Source organism: Coregonus lavaretus (assembly GCF_964263955.1).
Source record: "Coregonus lavaretus genome assembly, chromosome: 14".
NCBI lineage: Eukaryota > Metazoa > Chordata > Actinopteri > Salmoniformes > Salmonidae > Coregonus > Coregonus lavaretus.
Genome location: NC_140001.1, coordinates 37137917 through 37162942, shown reverse-complemented (window position 1 = coordinate 37162942; position 25026 = coordinate 37137917). Strand labels below are relative to the sequence as shown.

Sequence of the window (25026 nt, the reverse complement as noted above, 5' to 3'; positions counted from 1 at the left end):
TTTTGCAATGTAAAACAAAAACAATTGTTTATTTTTGGACAAGAGTTTAGATAGTCCTTCTCTGATTCAATCCGTTTTCTTTCGTTTGGCGTCTAGTGAATACATCCATGTACCATAGAATAGTATCCTAGCACATGACAGAGAACCGTACCAAAGCGTATCACATAAAACCAAATTACATTGTATTAATTAATTTCTCAAATTATATAAATTGCTTTTCAGAGAAGGAAAGCAAACATTCCTCAAAAGAAAAGAAGAAAAAGAAGAAGAAAAGCAAAGAAGTAAGGGAGTGGATGTCTTTTCAGATGGCGGTCTTGTCAAGTGAATGGATGAGTGTTTATACAGGATAGTAGACATACATTTTAAAAACAGAAATACGAGATTCTGTAAAAATAATTCTGCCTTTTTTCTTAGGAGGATGAGAAGAGCAGCAAGAAGAAGCATAAAAAGGACAAGAAGAAGGAGAAAGATGAGACCGGAACAGGTGATGACAAAGAGAGGAAAAAGAAGAAATCTCGGACCAAGAAAACCGGGGACATGGATGACTTGGAGGATTTCTTGGCTGGAGGGGAGGGGTCAGCAAATAGAGAGGGCGGAGACTATGAAGAACTCTAGAACCCAAGTCATCCTTTTTTGGAACTTGACTCTGAAGAGCTGCAGAACCCAAGTTGTCGTTTGAAACTTGTATGGTTCCTAGAACCAGATTCATTTGTGCACAAGCAGCATCCGCAAGCCATACCCATGGTTCATGGTCACCCATTCCCAGGCAAAAACCTAGACTCTGCGGTGGCTGTATGATGCATTAATATTATTTCCCATGAGCACTACTGATGCTGTAACACATGATCTTTGGATGAGATGAGATGAGAAACTAGGTTGAAGATAAAATCGTGTTACCTTCAACCAAGAGGAGAAAAGGGAAGGAAATGACTGACACCCACTGTGATGCAAGCTATATGTTCACTACTGGGTATGGAAGTTAGTAGAGCCACTAAGGAAATATTTTTATTTTGACGTTTAACTTAAAATGTGTATTTGCTTACTGTTTTCTTTTCTTTTAACTTTTGAAATTATGCTCTCCTAAATGGAACCACTCCAAATGGGCTTGGCAGGGCTAACGTTTTTATCTGAATGTCCTCTATTTGTGTAAAAATTGCTTGAGAGCATGCTCTTGTAAAGTGATGATTGCTTGACAGTGTTGATATTACGTAGTGGAGTATATACATGCTAGATGGTCATATTTCACATATTGAAGATTGTCCTCTTACTTTGATCCACTGGTTTTGTTTCTCTGACTCAGTGATGTAATGGTTGTTGAAAGTTGTGCTGCAATTTAATTGAGTTTTTCTTTTTTTTGACTAAGTACTAACTCGCTCCATTTGATCATTTACTCCCCCCACCCCCACAATGGAACAGGTCCCCCAATGCACCATTTTACAGCTACATTGACTGTATTTTCAGTTTGTCTGCATCCCAAATGGCACCCTATTCTCTATACAAGGCAGTACTTTTGACCAGGGCCCATAGGGCTCTGATCAAAGTAGTGTAATATATATATAAGGAATAGGATGCCATTTGGGATGCTGCCTTTGTCACCTTTTCTACCGCCTCAGTACACATTTCAGTGTGTTTTAATTAGATGCCTTAAAAAGAGGTTACATACAACATACGTACATGTCTGCAATCCTCATCAACCATGTGTTAAGTGTTCTTATGGTAAGTCTAGACTATAATGCATCAGAACTGACAGGAAGTAGCTTCAGACAGGTGTAACTGTTATGTCACTGAAATGTATCATATACTGTCTTTTTTTGTTGTTGCTGAAACCAGTACCAAAACCTTGGCAGCACACTACACAATATATGGAAATGTTTGCTTTTATAAAGAGCTGCTGCTTGGAGATAATAATGTTGTTTTATATTGTTAAGGGACTCCTACCAGTTTATAAATGAATGATTGCAAAAGTCATAAACTGCTTGCACAATAAGCTAACTTAAATAATGAACTGCTACTTCATAATTTTTCTCAATCTTTTTCTGCATTCCAAGGCTCCTATTGTTCTTGTGTTAACTATAACATAACTGTTATCATGTCTGTCTCATCATGAGGTTCCATTAACTTTACCTGTGCTTCAGATGCCCATTTGAAATAGAATGTCTTGCAATAGCTGTATTTCTTGGAGATTTTTCAATGGCAGCCTACTTACATTGAATGCAGCTAATTTTGGACTTAAACATGTCAACAACAGTAGTGCTTCATTAATACTACTCTCATCTATGGCATTTATCTTTATCATGTTTTCCTGATGAGGAAATACAAATGGGATTGATTAATACGTATGATGTGGTTCTTTGTCATCTGGTTTGACTGAAAATAAAAGGTTTCTATTGCCCGCTCCAAATTTATACATATTCCCCATGTGTTAGTGTGCTAAAGCAGGTTGACTAGTTGCATCACAAAAAATATTATGTAAATACATCACTGCAAATGAAAGCAGTCATTCAAATCTGTTTACATTGCAAAGATACCATGCTATTCTGTAATGATGACAGACACCCATCAATGCAATTAAGAGCAGCATGAATTCATATCAGACAATAAAATAAATGCAGGTGGTATTCAGGAATGATATACAGTACATAAAGCTTTTATTTCCACAATGTTACAAGGTATGTTTATTAACTGACGTGACAGACTTTTAGATTTATTACATACTTGTCACTTTAGTTTACACTCAACGATTTAAAATGTATCTTTCAAAATATTAAACTATGCATTCATCTTAAATACTGCTGCATTGTCTGTCTACTGTTGTCATTCAATGGGTGGTTCATTAGGCAAAATAATGCTAAAAGCAAAGTTCCAATTGGCGCATGAGGATTATGTTGTACAATAAGAAAATAATGTATAGAAAGGTACGTTGATATTTATTTTCATCCCATGAAACTTTTCCATGTTTTCACTGGATGTAAACTTGTGTTTGGCTTGTCCTAATAAATGCAAACTTATTTCTTCATAGATGGCATTTCAATTTTTACAGTATGAAAATCATGAAAGCTACTACAAACTATTAGTTTAGATTATTTTCACTTAGCTCTTGTAACCACCAGGGAGACAAACCTTTTCTTGACATTGATATATTCAAATAAAAAGGAAGTACAGTATATAAGCTATTAGGTGCATTGGATTTTATTATCAAATTGCTTTAGAATAACTTGCACGTTTGTAACTGTAAAAAGCTGAAATGGCTGTCTTGTTTTGCAGCATAGAATTGAATGCGCCTTTAACATTGTGTGTCCCCTTTGGCAATGTCCATCATTCTAGCTCAGTTATCTCTTCTGCAGAGTCTTCATTCTGTCGATTATTTTGTGCCAGATCTGAGGTCATAGCGATGTTCATGAGTTGGCCCTCCTCCTTCTGAAGTAAGAAATACCAGGTGTATGTTATAGCTGTTGAAAAACAGTAACTACATGGCAATTGCTATTCTATTTAAGGAATTCAATGTTTTGATGTAATACTTTACCTTGTTTTGGTGTTTTCCTGTTTGGAGAGAAAGCGTTGAAGTTAGTTACTCAAAGTGTTATGAACTAGTATTTGTCAATGGAAGAGCAGTACTTTATGGATGCATTCAGGCTAATTGCATGCTTGGAGGTTGTAAGGACTTACTGTTTAAGTAACAGTAAGAAAATATGGACACCATGGGAAGCAGAGGCATCAGAATCCAGCGAAGAATGTCCCAAACGTAGGAACCTGAGGTTGAAGCGAGTAGAGGAGACACAAATTAAGTCAAAAGTTCTCTACAGTGCATTCGGAGAGTATTCAAACCCCTTGACCTTTTCCACATTTTGTTACGTTACAGCCTTATTCCAAAAATGATTAAATAAAACATTTTCCTCTTCAATCTACACACAATACCCCATAATGACGAAGCGAAAACAGGTTGTTAGAAAGTTTTGCAAATGTATACAAATAATTAACAGAAATACCTTAATTACATAAGTATTCAGACCGTTTGCTATGAGACTCGAAATTGAGCTCAGGTGAATCCTGTTTCCATTGATCATCATTCAATTGATTGGACATGATTTGCAAAGGCACACACCTGCCATAAGACTCCTGACCAGCTAATCATGGCTACCCAAACTATTTGCACTGCCCCCCCACCCCATATTTTTACGCTGCTGCTACTCTTAATTATTTATGCAGTCACTTTAACTCTACCCACATGTACATATTAGCTCAACTACCTCAACTAGCCAGTGCCCCTGCACATTGACTCTGCACCGGTACCCCCCTGTATATATAGCCTCCCTACTGTTGTTTTATTTGACTTCTGCTCTTTTTTTCTCTCAACACTTTTGTTGTTGTTTTATTTTACTTTTTTTATAAAAAAATAAATGCATTGTTGGTTAAGGGCTGTAAGTAAGCATTTCACTGTAATGTCTACACCTGTTGTATTCGACGCATGTGGCCAATAAAATTTGATTTGATTTGATGTCTGAGCAACAACCAAGCCATGAGGTCAAAGGAATTGCCCATTGAACTCCGATACAGGATTGTGTCGAGAAACAGATCTGGGGAAGGGTAAAACAAATTCTGCAGCATTGAAGGTCCCCAAGAACACAGTGGCCTCCATCATTCTTAAATGGAAGAAGTTTGGAACCACCAAGACTCTTACTAGAGCTGGCCTCCCGACCAAACTGAGCAATCGGGGGAGAAGGGCCTTGGTCAGGGAGGTGACCAAGAACCCGATGGTCACTCTGACAGACCTCCAGAGTTCCTCTGTGGAGATGGCAGTAACTTCCAGAAGGACAACCATCTCTGCAGCACTCCACCAATCAGGCCTTTATGGTAGAGTGGCCAGGTGGAAGCCACTCCTCAGATGAACGGAGCAAAGTAGAGAGAGATCCTTGATGAACACCTGCTCCAGAGTACTCAGACTGGGGTGACGGTTCACCTTCCAACAGGACAACGACCCTAAGCACACAGACAAGACAACGCAGGAGTGGCTTCGGGACAAGTTTCTGAATGTCCTTGAGTGGCCCAGCCAGAGTCCGGACTTAAACCCGATCGAACATCTCTGGAGAGACCTGGAAATAGCTGTGCAGCAACCCTCCCCATCCAACCTGACAGAGCTTGAGAGGATGTGCAGAGAAGAATGGGAGAAACTCCCCAAATACAGGTGTGCCAAGCTTGTAGTGTAATTGCTGCCAAAGGTGCTTGTTTTTGTGTTTTTCCTCTCCTTCTGCCCTAAACACAGGTGTCCTTTATGTTCCTGATTGGAGGTCGTTGGTGTGTCCCACCTGTCAGTCATCAGTTAATCTGCTGATTGCTGAGGTGGACCAATCAGTGGACATTTATCCTGATTGCACCACCTGTTTCTGTTTTCTTACCCAATCATATCACACATCCCCTTGTTTTAAAAGCTAGTCAGTTGTGTTTTCTGACAGAGACTCTTTTTGTTTGTGAGTATGTATACGGTGGTGTCTTGTTTTTGTGTACTCACTCGTTAACTGTTTAGTCCGTATGGTACCTATATTGTTTATTTGTGCCTGGGAAAAGGGGGATTTAGCAAGTCGCCCTTGGGCATACGCTACCCGTAGGAAAACCTTGTCTAAACACACTAGTTAGACCTGAGCGGACCACCCACTGTATTTTTGTATGGTTAGCCGTAAGCTAAGTAGTTCTTGAGGCAGGCAAGATCAGTTTAGGGGGTTTTGACTTTATTGTTTCATTCCTTGGGTCCAGCTCAGCCCCTTTTCCCCAAACCATTTACTGTGTGTTTTATAATAAACATTTTGTGTTTGACGGTAGCATTTGGTTGTTGGCGTATTTTGTTCTCACTGTTCCTTGGCAATAGCCTGATTCGCATGAGTTATGTTACGGGCCTCTTTTCCATCCACCCTATACTTTTAAAGCCACTGGGTTCGTAACAGTGCTTCAACAAAGTACTGAGTAAAGGCTCTGAATACTTATGTAAATGTGATATTTCATTATTTATTTTTGTAATTAATTTGCAAACATTTCTAAAAACCTGGTTTTGCTTTGTCATTATGGGGTATTGTGCGTAGATTGATGAGATTTGTTAAATTTTTGTATCCATTTTAGAATAAGGATGTAACAAAATGTGGAAAAGGTCATTGGGTCTGAAAACTTTCCAAAGGCACTGTATACAGAGAAATATCGGAGAGGACCATTACAGCAGAGCACATGTAATCCAAGACCTTGTGATGTACTTGTAAGTGGTTGGATAGCAATTAAAGTATCCGTGTAGGTACCATAGGCTACATTTCAGGGTTCTCTTCTTGTTAGATTAATTTGGATTTTAAGAATAATGACTAAAGAATTTCACCCCAAACACAGTATAAATGTTAGAATTATCATGTAGTGTCAACCCACTAACAGAGGGGGCGGTACTAACCATTCAAGGGGGAAGGCGGGAACTGTTTAAGAAAGCCACCTAAAGGTGGGAGGAGCATAGTGCCTTTGTTTGTCAAGAAGTATAAAAACAGTATGTTGTGTCATTGGCAGGAGAGCTCTCTCCATGAATAAAAATACAGATAAGACTTGTGAGTTGTGGACCTTGAATCATTGATGATTAAAACCAGAGCCTTACAACCTCTGGTAATGATTCAAGCTTAGGTTGAATTAGAGATAGAAATTCACTTGACAGATTGGTCCTTCTGAGCGGAGCTTAATACATCTTTATCGTTCTAAAGACACCGAAGTCCGTGCACGGCCGGGTGATTACATCCGTGGAGAATAGTCCTGGCCTTCGACGTTAAGGTTATAAAACAGGCCGGTGATTACTCTTTATGAACGATAAAGACGTTAACGAGTTTGAAAAATTATTTGAATCCAAACTACAAGGAAAAGGTCAGTAGTTTTATTCATGGATTTTGGTGAAATGATTTCAACTTGTATAAGAATAGGAATTCTTGTGAAGGGCAGACAGGTTACCAAAATCTCAAAGAAGGTAATAATTATTACGACAGGAAGGGTCCGCAATTGATCCTAGAGGTAAATAGCTATTACAAAAAAAAACTAGTCCGAAATGACATGAAAGTGAATTGCAATCACAAATGTAAACTAGTTAATATTGTCATTGTACGAATTGCAATGTTCAGTATAAACAGGGAAATAATTATCATCGTATGAGAGGGATGTGTCGGGAGTTCTATATACGACTGGGCATTTGCTAGAACTTTGCAAACAAGTTTGGCAGATGATAAGGTCGTATATGTGTGAGACTTAATCCCTCGGGAGACGTGATCATTATTTCAGGGGTGGAGAAAAAAATAAGTCGCGTGAGGAAAATTGGGTAACTTACTATTTTCATGAATCCGGGGTTTTAAATAGAAACTCTGGGTTAGGGGTTAAATAATTTTAAAGGGTTAATTACAAAAGCAAGAGGCGCACTAAGAGATTAGCTCCTACGAAAATAATTCGGGAGTGAATTATTTAAAAAACAAAAAGGGGGGGAGGGATTTCTTATTGTTCCGCCATGGGAAAGACATGTTCTAAACAAGTCTGAGAATTAACGGGAGATGAAAGAAATATGTTTTATGGATCCATGTGGGAGAAGAGGTATGAATTTATTGGGCATCTCGAAGTAGAAAAATTAGAATTTATGATCAAACAGATGCATGTAGACTGGAACTAATTTGAAAGAACAGCGAAAGGAGGGGCTAGAGACAGCGAGTGTGTTTTTTTTAAGCGCGAAAATGCTTTAACGGGGACAAAGGAATATTTAACCATCGTGACTGCAGGGGAAAAGGAGGATGACAGTCAATATTTTTGGTTCAACGGGTAAAATGTTTGAAAAAATGATTCGTGTCAATTAAGAATTGGCTAAAAACACCACAAAGCGATTATTTGAGAGGTACCTATCAAGTCCAACGATGTGGTCCTCTGTAGCTCAGCTAGTAGAGCACAGCGCTTGTAACGCCAAGGTAGTGGGTTTGATCCCCGGGACCACCCATAAAAATAAAATAAAAAATGTATGCACGCATGACTGTAGGTCGCTTCGGATAGAAGCGTCTGCTAAATGGCATATTATTATGCATATGTATGAGCTTTCGCGCTCAAACGTAGACGTACGTAATGAGTGAGAAAGTAGAGAAATTTACGTTTGCATTTTTGGTCATTTGGCAGACGCTCTGGTCCGGAGCGACTTGAAAAACCAATAGAGAGTTGAATTGAACTATTCTGTCGTGTTGGGCATTTGAATGGCATAAGGTGAAATATGTGTGTATGAGGAAATTCAACGGCGGGTATAAATGATAACCGGATACTACTTAGTATTTGGTTGGTTAAATGCTAAATAAAAGATTTGAGGCGTGGTTATGGGGTAACTAGGAAGACGCACTTATTCAATAGAGAATGGGTGGAGAGAGAGTTTTTACGTGTATTAAAAGTTGCATAAGATAACTTTAGTAGTATTCTAAATAATCTATGAAAATATGTTACAAGTACGAATGACATTATTTCCTAAGAAGGAAGATTGTAGGGAAGTTTCCCGCGCCTCCCCCATAATGTAGGAAGGAGCAGGAGAGGGGGGGAGTGAGACAGGACATAGTTCAAATGGTAGGAATGTCATTAAGTGTATGCTGATAAACAATATCAAGCATTTGTTTTGTTGATTGGGGCCGAATCAGAGAAAACTGTTAAAGATATTGAATAGCGAGCTGAGGTGGGTTAGCGGGAAAAACAAATGGTTGGAAGATTTTAAAACGATAATTTATTTTCGTTACAGGGAAGCAAGTGGCATTGGCTGTTGTGCTGGGGGAATGGGGCCAGCCTGTGGTGGGTTCTGGATTTGTTATAAATAACTTTATATTTTAAACTAAAATGAAAGACTACAATTAGAACATCAGAAAAAGGACAATATAATTCGTAATAGTTATTATAATTATTCTTGATAGTTATTGCAGTTATTATTATCCTGAGTGGCGCAGTGGTCTAAGGCACTGCATCGCAGGGCTAACTGTGCCACTAGAGATCCTGGTTCGGATCCAGGCTCTGTCGCAGCCGACAGCGACCGGGAGACTCATGGGCGGCGCACAATTGGCCCAGCGTCGTCCAGGGTAGGGGGGAAAATGGCCGGCAGGGATGGAGCTCAGTTGATAGAGCATGGTGTTTGCAACGCCAGGGTTATGGGTTCGATTCCCACGGGGGGAGGCCAGTAAAAAAATATATATAAAGATAAAAATAATAAAAATGTATTCACTAGGTTGCTCTGGATAGGAGCGTCTGCTGGGTGACTAGAATGTAAATGTATTATCATTGATTCAGTAATGATAGGAGGGAAGTAGCGATAGAGCTGTGAGGAGAATGATTTGTGGCTCTGGTTGGCGGGAAAAAGGAGAGGCAGAGACAGACTTAGAGAGACAGAGGAAGTTCGAGAGGGAGAGAATAAAAGAAAAAGAGAGAAGGAAACTGTTTAGGTTTGAAAAACAAGCAGGCTGAGAGACAGAGATAACAGTTTCTGGAGCTTGAAAAGCAGAGACTAACAGAGTAAGAAAAGGAACAGACGAGAGCAGAGTATTTAATGGCCACTAGGGGAAATAGTTGGGAGAGGTAGAACTCCAGAATAGAAGAGGAAAGAGATTTTACTAGGGGGTGGATCAAATAATTGATAATGGATCATTTGAATGAGATCACATGTAGCAGATTTAGAGTAATCAATTAAATAATCATTGTATACTCGAGGAATTTTGAGGGATTTTATGAAGTTAGGCAGTATTTAGGCAATGGCAGCCCATGGTAAAATCATTTGGAACTCTGAGGAGGAAGAACAGGTTATGTTGTTGCTCTCTTCCCAAACAGTCTTAGCTTTTCATAAATATATCAGGGATGTTACCCAAATGGTAGAGAGTAAAGAGGGATGACATTGGTCGTGGTTTAAAGATGATGGTTTTTTTTTGGTGGGCTATTAGAGATAACTGGGTTAATCACGAACATAGAGGTTTTTATTCTTTGTTGCTAGGCAGAATACTTAAGTGACCTAAAAAATGGACTTGTCATGTCCAACAATCAGTCTTCAGGTCAAGCCCGGGAGAGCCGGGGTAGAACAGAGGTTGAACTAAACATAAGTGTTTTTACAAGATAAGAGATTGTTTGATTGGATTACTAATTGATTCTGAACTGAATGAAAGTCGAATTTAGCCGCCATAAAGACAAAGGAAGTGGGAGGAGCAACAAAGAAGCAAAAAACAATCTCAAAAATGAAAGGCATGGCAATTGGTTGATAAATAACCTAAGGGAATGTTTAGGAAGGTGGAAAAAATTTACACATAAGCAGAACTATGTGTCAAAAGGGGGGAAGAGGCTAATTGTATTAGATAATATACGAAGGAGAGGACAAAATACTTTAAAAAAAAAAAAAACATTTTTTAGATAGTCTAAAAAGAGAATGCAGTCAGAAATTGTTACATTAATCTGAACATGTGTGAAGATAGTTTATTAACCACACCCGTATGTCAGAGGTTTTGTGCCCCACAGGTGAACTAAAGGAGAGGGTGGCCCACTATCTAACCAGGTGACTGGTGAGCATCCAGTCACTAGAAGGAAAACTGGAAGCAGGCCTGTTGGGAAGGGCCCTATCAGGTTATGTTGGTCACCACCTTGGCCATTAGAATAGCAGAGAGAGGAACCTGGGTCCATGTTACCCACTGCAAGAAGGTAAGACCACATACAAGCACCGCTTAGCACACGCAGAGTTGACGAGCAGAACTGGACCACAGGGTCCGGGGTTCACCTCTGTCAACGAAGATCTCCTACCCAGACCTATCATCACTGTAGTGTGTTCCTAGGGTGTGAGTATGGGGTGGTACCGAGCAGAAGGACTTAAGACAGGAGAGGGTTGGCGGTTTTTGGGAATATGGGTGACCCTGAGCTGCATCATAGTCTCGGCAATGGTCGTGGTAGGTCAAGATCCACCACCACCTCGCACCAATTACGCTATGGCCTTACCATTAGTAAAAAATAAAGGGAAAGCGACCCGACATACTGACCATCAAGGGCGAGTGATCTACAAAATAGGAGTCAGAGAAGGGTGGGGAGTAAGATTCAAAATTAGGATTAGGGATCTTATCAGAGCAGATAAGCAAGCAACATGGGATTATAAGATCCCGTTGTATTTATGTTCAGCTCCCTCGGCGGATTGTTCCTGGGCTCAGGTATTTAGACATACTGGGGGACGGAGATATGAGACGGGGGGGCTGGACGTCCAGATGGAGGATAAGATAACGACATCCCCACGGAGATGGTAGTAACGATAGTAAAGGTCACTAAAGAGGATATGAAAATAACTTACTGGGCTTGCGCGGACGTATACGGACGGGATACTTGTCTAAGATTACATTTAATGGAGTCAAAAGATATAGAGGGAGCAGGTACTGTCATTAATCCATTAATGGCAATAGACCGAGTAAATCAGTCAAGGGATGACGGAGTCAATTTGACTAACCCGTCCACTATGAAAGATTTTCTCCTCCAAGAATGGAACAATGGGGAAGTGGATGGGGTCCCTGATGAGAATCTCTGGTTAAAGTGGATGAAATACACCGCTAGGGCCTTGGGGGAGACCAATTGTTATGCATGCTCCATTGGGCGACCAACAATGTTGACCGCCCCAATGCCAAAGGCAATGTTTCCCTGTGTATTAGACCTGGGGTCCAATCAAAAAGAGCCAAATTGCACAGGGATTGGGCTGGCAAAATTGACATACTGGGCCAGCCCACCTAGATTCACTTTAACTCCTGGCGAATAACAGTGCTACAGACATAGAAATGGCACCCGTAACTTGGGTGATTTTGATGGCTGTAAGGAGATAATTAATGTGACTGATTTAGATAAGGAAGGGAGGAAGAAAAAAAAAATTAGGAGCCTAACCATCCCTCTGACTGATGTGTGGTGGGCATGCACTAACAAAGGGAGCATTCGACAGACATCACCAGAGGGATGGGCTGGTACTTGTGCACCAGTATTGTTGGTCCAACCTGTAAGAATTGGTCATCAAAGACCAGTGACAGGAAGAATAATTAGGAGAAAAAGAAATAAGTCAGGAAGGAAATAGCCCAATTTGGATAGATGGTATAGGCATCCCCAGGGGTGTTCCAGACGAATAAAAAGCTATAAATCAAATATGGGAGAGTTTTACTACAACATTTTTCTGGTGGGTGACAATAAACAAAAATATGGATTGGATAAATTATATCTATTACAACCAACAACGATTTATTGACCAGACTAGAGATGCAGTAAAGCGATTATCCGGGTGGGTACTTGTGCACCAGTATTGTTGGTCCAACCTGTAAGAATTGGTTATCAAAGACCAGTGACAGGAAGAATAATTAGGAGAAAAAGAAATAAGTCAGGAAGGAAATAGCCCAATTTGGATAGATGGTATAGGCATCCCCAGGGGTGTTCCAGACGAATAAAAAGCTATAAATCAAATATGGGAGAGTTTTACTACAACATTTTTCTGGTGGGTGACAATAAACAAAAATATGGATTGGATAAATTATATCTATTACAACCAACAACGATTTATTGACCAGACTAGAGATGCAGTAAAGGGGATCTCTGAGCGATTATCCGCCATCCTGCTCATAACTTAGTAGAGGTTGGTTCTAGATCAGGCAGAAAGGGCCAGTGTCTATAGAAAGATAAGCCATTGTTGCACATTTATCCCTAACAACACCACACTGGATGGGACAGTCACCAGAGCTCTTACAGATTTAACTGCACTAAGTGAAGGATGAACTGAACTCAGAAGTTAGTACATTGTGGATAGATGGTTTGATGAAATATTTGGTAAATGGAAAACCCTAGCAGCCACCATCTTAGGAGCGATCAGTGTTTGTATGGGTATTCTTGTATTATGTGGTTGTTGTCTTGTTCCCTGTGTCCGAGGATTGGTGAGTCAGGCGTTGGTGAAATGCAGTATCTAAACAATGATGAGAGATGGACTGACTCCGGACTCTGACCAGGGGAATGTGAAAAACGATCCTCCAGGCTTGGTGGATGACGAGGATTTGGACCCTGAAAGACCGCAATTGGATGAAATGTTTATTAGTTCTGATGTGATCTCTGAGATTAATCATGCTTGTAAAATACATTTATCCTGAATGTGGGAATATTTAGTCAAAGGGGTGGATTGTTAGATTAATTTGGATTTTAAGAATAATGACTAAAGAATTTCACCCCAAACACAGTATAAATGTTAGAATTATCATGTAGTGTCAACCCACTAACAGAGGGGGCGGTACTAACCATTCAAGGGGGAAGGCGGGAACTGTTTAAGAAAGCCACCTAAAGGTGGGAGGAGCATAGTGCCTTTGTTTGTCAAGAAGTATAAAAACAGTATGTTGTGTCATTGGCAGGAGAGCTCTCTCCATGAATAAAAATACAGATAAGACTTGTGAGTTGTGGACCTTGAATCATTGATGATTAAAACCAGAGCCTTACAACCTCTGGTAATGATTCAAGCTTAGGTTGAATTAGAGATAGAAATTCACTTGACACTTCTTCACTCACTGTTACTCTGACTTACATCAAGACATCTGGCGACGTCTGTGCACAGTCAAGGGCAGGTATCACACTTACTGCTGTAGAAGTACTCCTCAGCCAGTTTGATGATGGTGTTATTGCTGCTCAGCACACCGCACCAATACATTCCCTCTCCCTGGGTCAGGTTCAGGACATCCACAGTGAAGGAGTCAACACCCTGGGTCACCTTCAGACTTCCTGCATCCAAAGACTGGCTCTGCCTGCTGAAGCTGAAGCCTGTACAGCACTGTGGGGAGGTCTCCTTACACCACACCCTGGGGAGGCCCTCGTCCATTAGATCATAAGGACACGTCAGTCTCTGCACACCATCACATATACCTGTGAAATATAATTATAGATTAATATTAGAAATCTTAGACTCATATTCGAAAAATCAAAAACCAACACTTCCCTCCATATGTACTGTATTTGGACAGTGAAGCTAAAATTATAAATTTGGCTCTATACTCCAGCATTTTGGATTTTAGATCAAATGTTTCATATGAAGCAACAGTATAGAATGCCATCTTTAATTTGAGGGTATTTTCATACATATATCTTTTCACCATTTAGAGATGAAAACACTTTATATATCTAGTCACCGCATTTGAAGACAAAATTAATGTACAGTGCAATCGGAAAGTATTCAGACCCCTTGACTTTTTCCACATTTTGCTAAGTTACAGCCTTATTCTAAAATGGATTAAATTGTTTTATTCCTCATCAATCTACGCATAATACCCCATAATGACAAAGCAAAAACAGGTTGTTCATTTTTTGGGCAAATTTATTTAAAAAAATAACTACTTAAATGTCACATTTACATAAGTATTCAGACCCTTTACTCAGTACTTTGTTGAAGCCATTATTATGAGCCGTCCTCCCCTCAGCAGCCTCCTGTGAATTTGAGCTATCATTCTGTATTTTTGTGTTTTAATTTCATTCTGGATTAATTGCACCTTAGAGACTAATATGTATGTATGTTATTGTGATTGTTTCAAACCTATAGGAAAATAAATGTAAACATTCATCAACTGGATTCTTGACTGCTCATACCTTTCTATTAAACCACTGAGTCGCCATTAAAATGTGGATGCACATAACACCTGTTTACTCTTACAGAGTCACACTGGATTCGGAAAGTATTCAGACCCCTTGCCTTTTTCCACATTTTGTTACGTTACAGCCTTATTCTAAAATTGATTAAATTGTTTTCCCCATTCATGTTTCTCCTGAGTGGCGCAGTGGTCTAAGGCACTGCATCGCAGTGCTAGCTGTGCCACTAGAGATCCTGGTTCGAATCCAGGCTCTGTCGCAGCCGGCCGCGACCGGGAGACTCATGGGCGGCGCACAATTTGTCCAGGGTAGGGGAGGGAATGGCCGGCAGGGATGTAGCTCAGTTGATAGAGCATGGCATTTGCAACGTCAGGGTTGTGGGTTCGATTCCCACGGGGGGCCAGTATGAAAAAAAAAAAAATGTATTCACTAACTGTAAGTCGCTCTGGATAAGAGCGTCTGCTAAATGACGTAAATGTAAATCAATCTACACACAATACCCCATAATGACAAAGTAACAACTGGTTTTTATAAATTTTTGCGAAAAGAAAAGGGAAATATCACATTTACATAAGTCATCAGAACCTTTACTAATATAAAATAATAATAATATGCCATTTAGCAGACGCTTTTATCCAAAGCGACTTACAGTCATGCGTGCATACATTTTTACGTATGGGTGGTATCGGGGATCGAACCCATTACCCTGGCGTTACAAGCGCCATGCTCTACCAATTGAGCTACAGAGGACCACATTACTCAGTACTTTGTTGAAACACCTTTGGCGGGGATTACAGCCTCGAATCTTCTTGGGTATGACGCTACAAGCTTGGCACACCTGTATTTGGGGAGTTTCTCCCATTCTTCTCTGCAGATCCTCTCAAGCTCTGTCAGGTTGGATGGGGAGCGTCACTGCACAGCTATTTTCAGGTCTCTCCAGAGATGTTCGATCAGGTTCAAGTCCGGGCTCTGGCTGGGCAACTCAAGGACATTCAGAGACTTGTCCCAAAGCCACTCCTGCATTGTCTTGGCTGTGTACTTAGGGTTGTTGTCCTGTTGGAAGGTCAACCTTCACCCCAGTCTGAGGTCCTGAGCACTCTGGAGCAGGTTTTCATCAAGGATCTCTCTCTACTTTGCGGCATTCATCTTTCCCTCGATCCTGACTAGTCTGCCAGTCCCTGCCACTGAAAAACATCCCCACAGCATGATGCTGCCACCACCATACTTCACTGTAGGGATGGTGCCAGGTTTCCTCTAAACGTGACGCTTGGCATTCAGGCCAAAGAGTTCAATCTTGGTTTCATCCGACCAGAGAATCTTGTTTCTCATGGTCTGAGAGTCTTTAGATGCCTTTTGGAAAACTCAAAGCGGGCTGTCATGTGCCTTTTACTGAGGAGTGCCTTCAATCTGGCCACTCTACCATAAAGGTGGAGTGCTGGTGGAGTGCTGCAGAGATGGTTGTCCTTCTGGAAGGTTCTCCCATCTCCACAGAGGAACTCTGGATCTCTATTAGAGTAACCATCAGGTTCTTGGTCACCTCCCTGACCAAGGCCCTTCTCCCCCGATTGCTTAGTTTGGTCGGGCGGCCAGCTCTAGGAAGTCTCTTTGTGGTTCCAAACTTCTTCCATTTAACAATGATGGAGGCCACTGTGTTCTTGGGGACCTTTAATGCTGCAGAAATTTTTTCGTACCCTTCCCCAGATCTGTGCCTCGACACAATCCTGTCTCGGGGCTCTACGGACAATTCCTTCGACCTCATGGCTTCGTTTTTGCTCTGACATGCACTGTGAACTGTGGGACCTTATATAGACAGGTGTGTGCCTTTCCAAATCATGTCCAATCAATTGAATTTACCACAGGTGGACACCAATCAAGTTGTAGAAACATCTCAAGGATGATCAATGGAAACAGCTCAATTTCGAGGCTTATAGCTGTCACGGAATCTGCCGAGGCTGCTCCTCCTCCTTGTTCGGGCAGGCTTCGGCGTTCGTCGTCCCCGGAGTACTAGCTGCCACCGTTGAATGTTTCGATGTTCGTTTGGTTTGGTCTGTCTGTTACACCTGTGTCAGTTTGGTCTTGATTATGTGCCTTATAAGTTTCCTGTGGTTGTGTTCGTTAGTTGTGTGTTATTTTAGTTCCTGTCTGTTGGTGGTATCCTGTGCAGTACTCTGGCATTGTTATTAATACGCACTGTGTTGCGTTGTCGTTTTGCCTCCTCGTTAGAGGCACTTTATTTTGTACTGGTTGTGCATCTAGTAAAGTCCTGTTCGACTTAGCTTATGCGTCCTGCGTCTGACTCCTCTCCACGCACCCACACCAACACTGACAGAATAACACACCATCATGGAGTCAGCAGGAGCAACGGCGGCACCCAAGTCCCTCGAGGAAAGGATCAGCAATCAAGACACCATGATCCAGCAACTTGGGGTCGCCATGAACGAGTTGTCCAACACGCTGCGCCGTTTGGTTATGGGCGAGGTGCCCACATCTTCGCACACCTTACCATCACCATCGGCCAGTCCTCCTCTCCCAGTACCGGAACCCAGCGGCATTCGGCTCTCGCTCCCGAGGGCATATGATGGTACCGCAGCCGGGTGTCAGGGATTCCTCCTGCAGGTGGAACTCTACCTGGCCACCATACACCCGGCGCCCTCGGGATACGAGAGCGTCTCCGCCCTCATCTCCTGTCTCTCCGGCAAGGCGTTGGAGTGGGCTAACGCCGAATGGAGGGGAATAGACGCCGCTACCATCACCTACGCGGAGTTCTCCCGCCGCTTCAGGGCAGTGTTCGATCATCCACCTGAGGGGAAGGCGGCGGGGGAGCGTCTGTTCCACCTCCGACAGGGGAAGAGGAGTGCCCAGGAGTTCGCCCTGGAGTTCCGGACGCTAGCAGCAGATGCGGGATGGAATGAGAGGGCCCTCATCGACCATTATCGATGCAGCCTACGAGAGGACGTTCGTCGTGAGCTGGCCTGCAGGGACACCAACCTCACCTTCGACCAGTTGGTGGACATGTCCATCCGTCTCGACACCCTGCTGGCTACACGCGGACGTCCCGAATGGGGGTCGTCCATTCCATCCTCCAGCACCGCCGAGCCGATTCCCATGGAGCTCGGGGGTGCAGGCGCTAGGGAGAGGAGGAGAGAGAACCCAAGGGGGGCCGTCCCCTGCACCAACTGTGGCCGTGGAGGGCACACTGCGGCTAGGTGTTGGGGAGGGTCTCCTGGGACAGGGGACAACAGGTCACGCACTGGGGAGCCATTTCAGGTGAGTAGATGCCCCACTTACCCAGAGCTCTCTGTTGGACACCAGTGTATACCTGTGAGATTTCCACAGGTGGCACCTCATTCCCAGCATAAGGCGCTAGTAGATTCAGGCGCAGCTGGGAATTTTATTGATCGTGTATTTTGTTCCAGGGTAGGAATTCCCCTTCGGCCGGTGGAACCCCCTTTCCCAGTTCATGCTCTAGACAGCCGGCCGCTGGGGTCGGGGTTGATTAGAGAAGTCACAGCGCCACTGAAGATGATTACGCAGGGGGGTCATGAGGAGATCATTCAGTTTTATCTGATCGACTCTCCTGCGTATCCCGTGGTGCTGGGGCTTCCCTGGTTAAGCACCCATGATCCTACCATTGCGTGGCAACAGAGGGCTCTTATGGAATGGTCTGCCCAGTGTGCAGGGAGATGTCTAGGTGTTTCCATAGGGGCAACATCGGTGGAGAGTCCGAACCAGGTGTCCGCAATGCACATTCCCCCTGAATATGATGATTTAGCACTGGTTTTCAGCAAGACTAGGGCAACACGGTTGCCACCTCATAGACAGGGGGATTGTGCGATAAATCTCCAAACAGGAGCGGCACTTCCGCGGAGCCGTGTGTATCCCCTGTCTCAAGAGGAGACCGCGGCTATGGAGACTTACATAGCCAAGTCCTTGGAACAGGGATACATACGGTCCTCCACTTCCCCGGTTTCCTCGAGTTTCTTCTTTGTGAAGAAGAAGGACGGGGGTTTGCGCCCGTGTATTGATTATCGTAGTATCAATCAGATCACGGTTAAGTACAGTTATCCTCTTCCTCTGATTGCGACTATGACAGAATCATTACGCGGAGCGCGGTTCTTCACAAAGTTGGATCTCAGGAGCGCGTACAATCTGGTGCGCATTAGGGAGGGAGATGAATGGAAAACAGCATTCAGCACCACCTCGGGTCATTACGAATATCTCGTCATGCCATACGGGTTAATGAATGCTCCTTCAGTCTTTCAATCCTTTGTGGACGAGATTTTCAGGGACATGCATGGGCAGGGTGTGGTAGTGTACATCGACGACATCCTAGTGTACTCTTCTACACGAGCCGAGCATGTAGCCCTGGTACGCAGAGTGTTGAAGAGGCTGTTGGAGCATGACTTGTATGTCAAGGCAGAGAAATGCTTGTTTTTCCAGGAGTCCATCTCCTTCTTGGGTTATCGATTGTCTGCATCTGGTGTGAAGATAGAGGTTGACCGCGTGTCGGCCGTGCGTAATTGGCAAACTCCAACCACTGTAAAAGAGGTGCAGCAGTTTTTGGGTTTTGCTAATTACTACCGGAGGTTTATCCGGGGTTTCGGACAGGTGGCAGCTCCCATTACGTCCCTGCTAAAGGGGGGTCCGGTGCGTTTGCAGTGGTCAGCTGAAGCGGACAAGGCATTCGTTAAACTGAAGAACCTGTTCACTTCGGCTCCGGTGCTGGCGCATCCGGATCCCGCTTTACCGTTCCAGGTGGAGGTGGACGCTTCAGAAGCCGGTATTGGGGCGGTTCTGTCGCAACGGTCCGGCACGCCACCTAAACTCCGCCCCTGTGCGTTCTATTCCAAGAAGCTCTGCCCGGTGGAGCGTAATTATGACGTAGGGGACAGGGAGTTGTTAGCTGTGGTTCAGGCCCTAAAGGTGTGGAGGCATTGGCTTGAGGGGGCTCAACACCCTTTCCTCATTCTGACTGACCACCGTAACCTGGAGTACATCCGGGCAGCTAGGAGACTAAACCCTCGTCAGGCTAGGTGGAACATGTTCCTAACCCGGTTCGTTTTTAAGATCACGTACATCCCAGGGTCCCAGAACGGTAAGGCAGACGCCCTGTCCCGGCGGTATGACACAGAGGAGAGGTCCATTGAGCCTACTCCCATACTGCCGGAGTCTTGTCTGGTGGCTCCGGTAGTGTGGGAGGTCGATACGGAGATCGAAAGGGCGTTACGTGCCGACCCTACTCCCCCCGAGTGTCCTGTGGGGCGGACGTACGTTCCGCTCGAGGTTCGTGACCGACTTATTTATTGGGCTCATACATCACCCTCCTCTGGACATCCAGGTATTGGCCGGACAGTGCACTGCCTTAGCGGGAAATACTGGTGGCCAACGTTAGCTAGGGATGTGAGAGTTTATGTCTCCTCCTGCTCGGTGTGCGCCCAGTGTAAGGCGCCTAGACACCTACCCAGGGGAAAGTTACATCCCCTGCCCGTTCCGCAACGACCATGGTCCCACCTCTCGGTGGATTTTGTGACCGACCTTCCCCCCTCCCAGGGGAATACCACCATTTTGGTCGTTGTGGATCGGTTTTCCAAGGCCTGTCGTCTCCTCCCAATGCCGGGTCTCCCTACTGCCCTACAGACCGCTGAGGCCCTATTTACCCACGTTTTCCGGCACTATGGGGTCCCCGAGGATATAGTGTCTGACCGAGGTCCCCAGTTCACCTCCAGAGTCTGGGGGGCTTTCATGGAACGCTTGGGGGTCTCGTGAGCCTTACCTCGGGGTACCACCCAGAGAGCAATGGGCAGGTTGAACGAGTCAACCAGGATGTGGGTAGGTTTCTGAGGTCCTATTGCCAGGGCCGGCCGGAGGAGTGGTCAAGGTATATCCCCTGGGCAGAGATGGCCCAGAACTCTCTCCGCCACTCCTCCACCAATCTAACACCTTTCCAGTGTGTTTTAGGGTATCAGCCGGTTCTGGCACCATGGCACGAGAGCCAGATCGAGGCTCCTGCGGTGGATGAGTGGATTCGGCGCTCGGAGGAGACGTGGGACGCTGCACATGTCCATCTGCAGCGGGCCATCCGTCGACAGAAGGCGAGCGCCGATCGCCACCGCAGTGAGGGACCGGTATACGCACCGGGAGATCGAGTCTGGCTCTCGACTCGAAACCTGCCCCTCCGCCTGCCCTGCCGGAAGCTGGGTCGGCGGTTTGTGGGGCCCTTTAAAGTCCTGAGAAGATTGAACGAGGTGTGTTACAGGTTACAACTGCCTATTGATTATAAGAATATTAACCCCTCGTTCCATGTGTCTCTTCTCAGGCCGGTGGTAGCTGGTCCACTCCAAGAAGATGAGATAGGAGAGACCCCTCCGCCCCCAGTGGACATCGAGGGGGCTCCGGCGTACAGGGTCCGGACCATCTTGGACTCGAGACGCCGGATGAGTGGTCTTCAGTATCTCGTGGAGTGGGAGGGGTACGGTCCGGAGGAACGGTGCTGGGTGCCTAGGAGGGACATCCTAGATCCATCCCTCCTGACTGAGTTCCACCGTGGTCATCCCCCGCGCCCGGGTCCGCGTCCTCCTGGCTGTCCCCGAGGCCGGGGTCGGCGCACGGCTGGAGCCGCACGTCAAGGGGGGGGTACTGTCACGGAATCTGCCGAGGCTGCTCCTCCTCCTTGTTCGGGCAGGCTTCGGCGTTCGTCGTCCCCGGAGTACTAGCTGCCACCGTTTAATGTTTCGATGTTCGTTTGGTTTGGTCTGTCTGTTACACCTTTGTCCGTTTGGTCTTGATTATGTGCCTTATAAGTTTCCTGTGGTTGTGTTCGTTAGTTGTGTGTTATTTTAGTTCCTGTCTGTTGGTGGTATCCTGTGCAGTACTCTGGCATTGTTATTAATACGCACTGTGTTGCGTTGTCGTTTTGCCTCCTCGTTAGAGGCACTTTATTTTGTACTGGTTGTGCATCTAGTAAAGTCCTGTTCGACTTAGCTTATGCGTCCTGCGTCTGACTCCTCTCCACGCACCCACACCAACACTGACAATAGCAAAGGGTCTGAATACTTAAGGTATTTCTGTTTTAAAAAATTGAATACTTTCCAAATGCACTGTGTAGTGTATTAAAGTAGTCAAAAGTTTAGTATTTCATCCCATATTACTTGCAGACAATGACTACATCAAACTTTTGACTCTACACACTCTATGGATGCATTTGCAGCTTGTTTTAGTTGTGTTTCTGATCATTTTGCACTATAGGAAATTAATGGTGAATAATGACTGTAGTCATTTTCTTTCTGTGAGTAGATAATACGTTTCTGAACACTTTTAAGTTAATCCTGATAATGCCATGATTAAGGAAAAATCCATGAATAAATGATGAATAATGATTATTGATAAAGTTAGATGTGTAAATCCATTTGAATTCAATCACTTTTTGACAGCACCCCTTTTGATTTGAACGAAACCTTCCATACATATTAGCCCATTATAGAAGTGCTCAGAAAGTGGACCTGAATACCCCAAAAAATGTGGACCTATAATTTTTTTTACCTGAATGCAAAATCATTCTAGAGATAAAGCTGCTCAAAATTGACCTATTTTGCATACCCCACCATGCCATGAGACATCCATGTTTTCATCACTGGGTAAGATAAAAGGTTGAGATGTATATAATTTAAAAGCTTACAAACGGGGTTGTCAAACTATTTGATAATTTCTTGAAAAAAAGGTTTACAAATGATGTAAAAAAAAAACGATATTCGCATATGTTTTAGCTTAGGCCCTATTTTACATTATCTGAGGTTTTTGTGTTGTGTCCTCCATCAGTTGAAACACAACATGCTTTTGAATACAGGGTGGGTGTCCATTCAATCATAGAAAGAGCTGGTAAGGTAATAGCTTGACCACTATTAGTGAATTTGTCCAAATACTTATGACGTATGAAACATTTGACCTCAGATCCAAAATTCTGGAGTATAGGGCGAAATTTAAAAATGTTGCTTCACTGTCCAAATACATACGGAGGGGAGTGTATATGATATGTTGATGAATAGTTTGGGATATTACATTCAAAAGAATTGTACTGACAGACCTATATGTTACGTACACTACATGACCAAAAGTATGGGGCATTGGGGCACAGGGGCATTGTCATGCTGAAACAGGAAATGGCCTTCCCCAAACTGTTGCCACAAAGTTGGATGCACAGAATCGTCTAGAATGTAATTGTATGCTGTAGCATTAATATTTCCCTTCACTGGAACTAAGGGGCCTAGCACGAACCATGAAAAACAGCCCCAGACAATTATTCCTCCTCCACCAAACTTTACAGTTGGCACTATGCATTGGGGCAGGTAGCGTTTTCCTGGCATCAGCCAAACCCATATTTGTCTGTCGGACTGCCAGATGGTGAAGCGTGATTCATCGCTCCAGAGAACACGTTTCCACTGCTCCAGAGTCCAATGGCTGCGAGCTTTACACCAATGCAGCCGACGCTTGGCATTGCGCATGGTGATCTTAGGCTTGTGTGGCTGCTCGGCCATGTAAACTCATTTCATGAAGCTCCCGACAAACAGTTCTTATGCTGACGTGCTGACGTTGCTTCCAGAAGCAGTTTGAAGCTCAGTAGTGAGTGCACTTCAGCACTCGGCAGTCCCGTTCTGTGAGCTTGTGTGGCCTACCACTTTGCAGCTGATCCGTTGTTGCTCCTAGAGGTTTCCACTTCACAATAACAGCACTTACAGTTGACCAGGGCAGCTCTAGCAGGGCAGAAATATGATGAACTGACTTGTTGGAAAGGTGGCATCCTATAACGCTGCCACGTTGAAAGCCACTGAGCTCTTCAGTAAGGCCATTCTACTGCCAATGCTTGTCTATGGAGATTGCATGGCTTTGTGCTTGAATTTATACACCTGTCAGCAACAGGTGTGGCTGAATAGCCAATCCACTAATTTGAAGGGGTGTCCACATTCACTATATATACAAAAGTATCTATGAAGACATCAGTTCCCAGAATAGTTGTTAATTTCCTGTCTCAAATATCACAACCAACCATGTCGCATATGTCAAGATCAGAGCATGTTTGGTAGAATTAAACTTGTTATTTAGCCCTAATTGTTTCATGAAGTATAATTATGCTAACTATTGAATCTATCATTTTCTCTTCTCTATTTTGAAAACATCTGACAGTATGAGTTGTAACTTTGTAACAAACACTTACAAAGAAATGTGAATACAAAGAAATGTACAGTATATTTTGACTTGACTCATTCCATTAATTAATATCAGTTCAGCCAAATCAATAATTACTTTGTAAACCATGTTGTTACTATGCCTTCGGTTAGTTTACACTGAAAATGTCAGTCTGAAATCCATCATTGGTCAGATTAAAAGGCAGCAACATGCAAAATAAATACATAAAGAGTCACAAGCTATTTACTATGAAGTGCAGGTAACATACAAATGTACATGGCACACACATGGTCCTTACCAGCAAGCCAGAAAACCACTGTAGTCAGAAGAAGCATTTTTGTTGCTGAATGTTGCTGGAGTCAAAATATGAAGTAAAACACAGAAGAAACTATGTCAGTCTCTGATATAGGGGATGTCAGGAAATGGCCAACCACAGTATTCTTGCCTAATATACTTTTTTTCTTTTTTTGCATAGTTGGGTTGATTAAATGTCATTGAATAACATCATTATGTTGTCATTAAAAAAAAAAGGCAAATAGATAGGCTCAGTACGCAGCAAGGTTATTATACACTGAACAAAAATATAAACGCAACATGCAACAATTTCAATAATTATACTGAGTTACAGTTCACACACGGAAATCAGTCAATTGAATTAAATACGTTAGGCCCTAATCTATGGATTTCACATGACTGGGAATACAGATATGCGTCTGTTGGTCAGATACCTTTTAAAAAAGTATGGGCGTGGATCAGAAAACCAGTCAGTATATGATGTGACCACCATTTGCCTCTTGCAGCGCGACACATCTCCTTCACATAGAGTTGATCATGCTGTTGATTGTGGCCTGTGGAATGTTGTCCCACTCCTCTTCAATGGCTGTGTGAAGTTGCTGGATATTGGCGGAAACTGGAACACGCTGTCGCACACATCGATCCATAGCATCCCAAACATGCTCAATGGGTGACATGTCTGGTGAGTACGCAGGCCATGAAAGAACTGGAACATTTTCAGCTTCCAGGAATTGTGTACATGGGGCTGTACATTATCCTGCTGAAACATGAGGTGATGGCGGTGGATGAATGGCACGACAATGGGCCTCAGGATCTCATCATGGTATCTCTTTGCATTCAAATTGCCATTGATCAAATGTTTGTTGTCTGTAGCTTATGCCTGCCCATACCATAACCCCATCGCCACCATGGGGCACTCTTTTCACAATGTTGACATCAGCA

General features: G+C 43.5%; 2 protein-coding genes across 4 annotated transcripts in view; one reads left to right on the top strand and one right to left on the bottom strand.

The window, feature by feature from the left end:
* The window catches only part of rabl6b (RAB, member RAS oncogene family-like 6b), a 31940-nt gene extending 29299 nt beyond the window's left edge, over window positions 1–2641 (top strand). For all 3 annotated transcript variants that reach the window (XM_084176953.1, XM_084176951.1, XM_084176952.1), the window contains 2 exons: window positions 223–281; window positions 415–2641. In XM_084176953.1, coding sequence (XP_084033079.1) covers window positions 223–281; window positions 415–615 — 260 coding nt within the window. In that variant the 3' untranslated portion in view covers window positions 616–2641. The remainder of the gene's footprint in view (window positions 1–222; window positions 282–414) is intronic.
* LOC311141583 (uncharacterized protein) lies at window positions 2619–24168 on the bottom strand. Its single transcript, XM_084176954.1, has 5 exons — window positions 24089–24168; window positions 13612–13893; window positions 3667–3750; window positions 3524–3540; window positions 2619–3417 (listed from the first exon to the last, which is right to left on the bottom strand). Exons 1-5 carry the CDS (start codon window positions 24123–24125, stop codon window positions 3316–3318), a joined length of 522 nt encoding a protein of 173 aa, XP_084033080.1. The 5' UTR covers window positions 24126–24168; the 3' UTR covers window positions 2619–3315.
* Window positions 24169–25026: the final 858 nt, after the last annotated feature.

Coding starts and splice junctions, on each gene's coding strand:
- LOC311141583 (XM_084176954.1), bottom strand. CDS start 24,125: ATGCTTCTTCTGACTACAGTGGTTTTCTGGCTTGCTG. Junction 13,894..24,088: donor AGTGGTTTTCTGGCTTGCTG/GTAAGGACCATG, acceptor TATATTTCACAG/GTATATGTGATGGTGTGCAG. Junction 3,751..13,611: donor TGAGGAGTACTTCTACAGCA/GTAAGTGTGATA, acceptor CTTCAACCTCAG/GTTCCTACGTTTGGGACATT.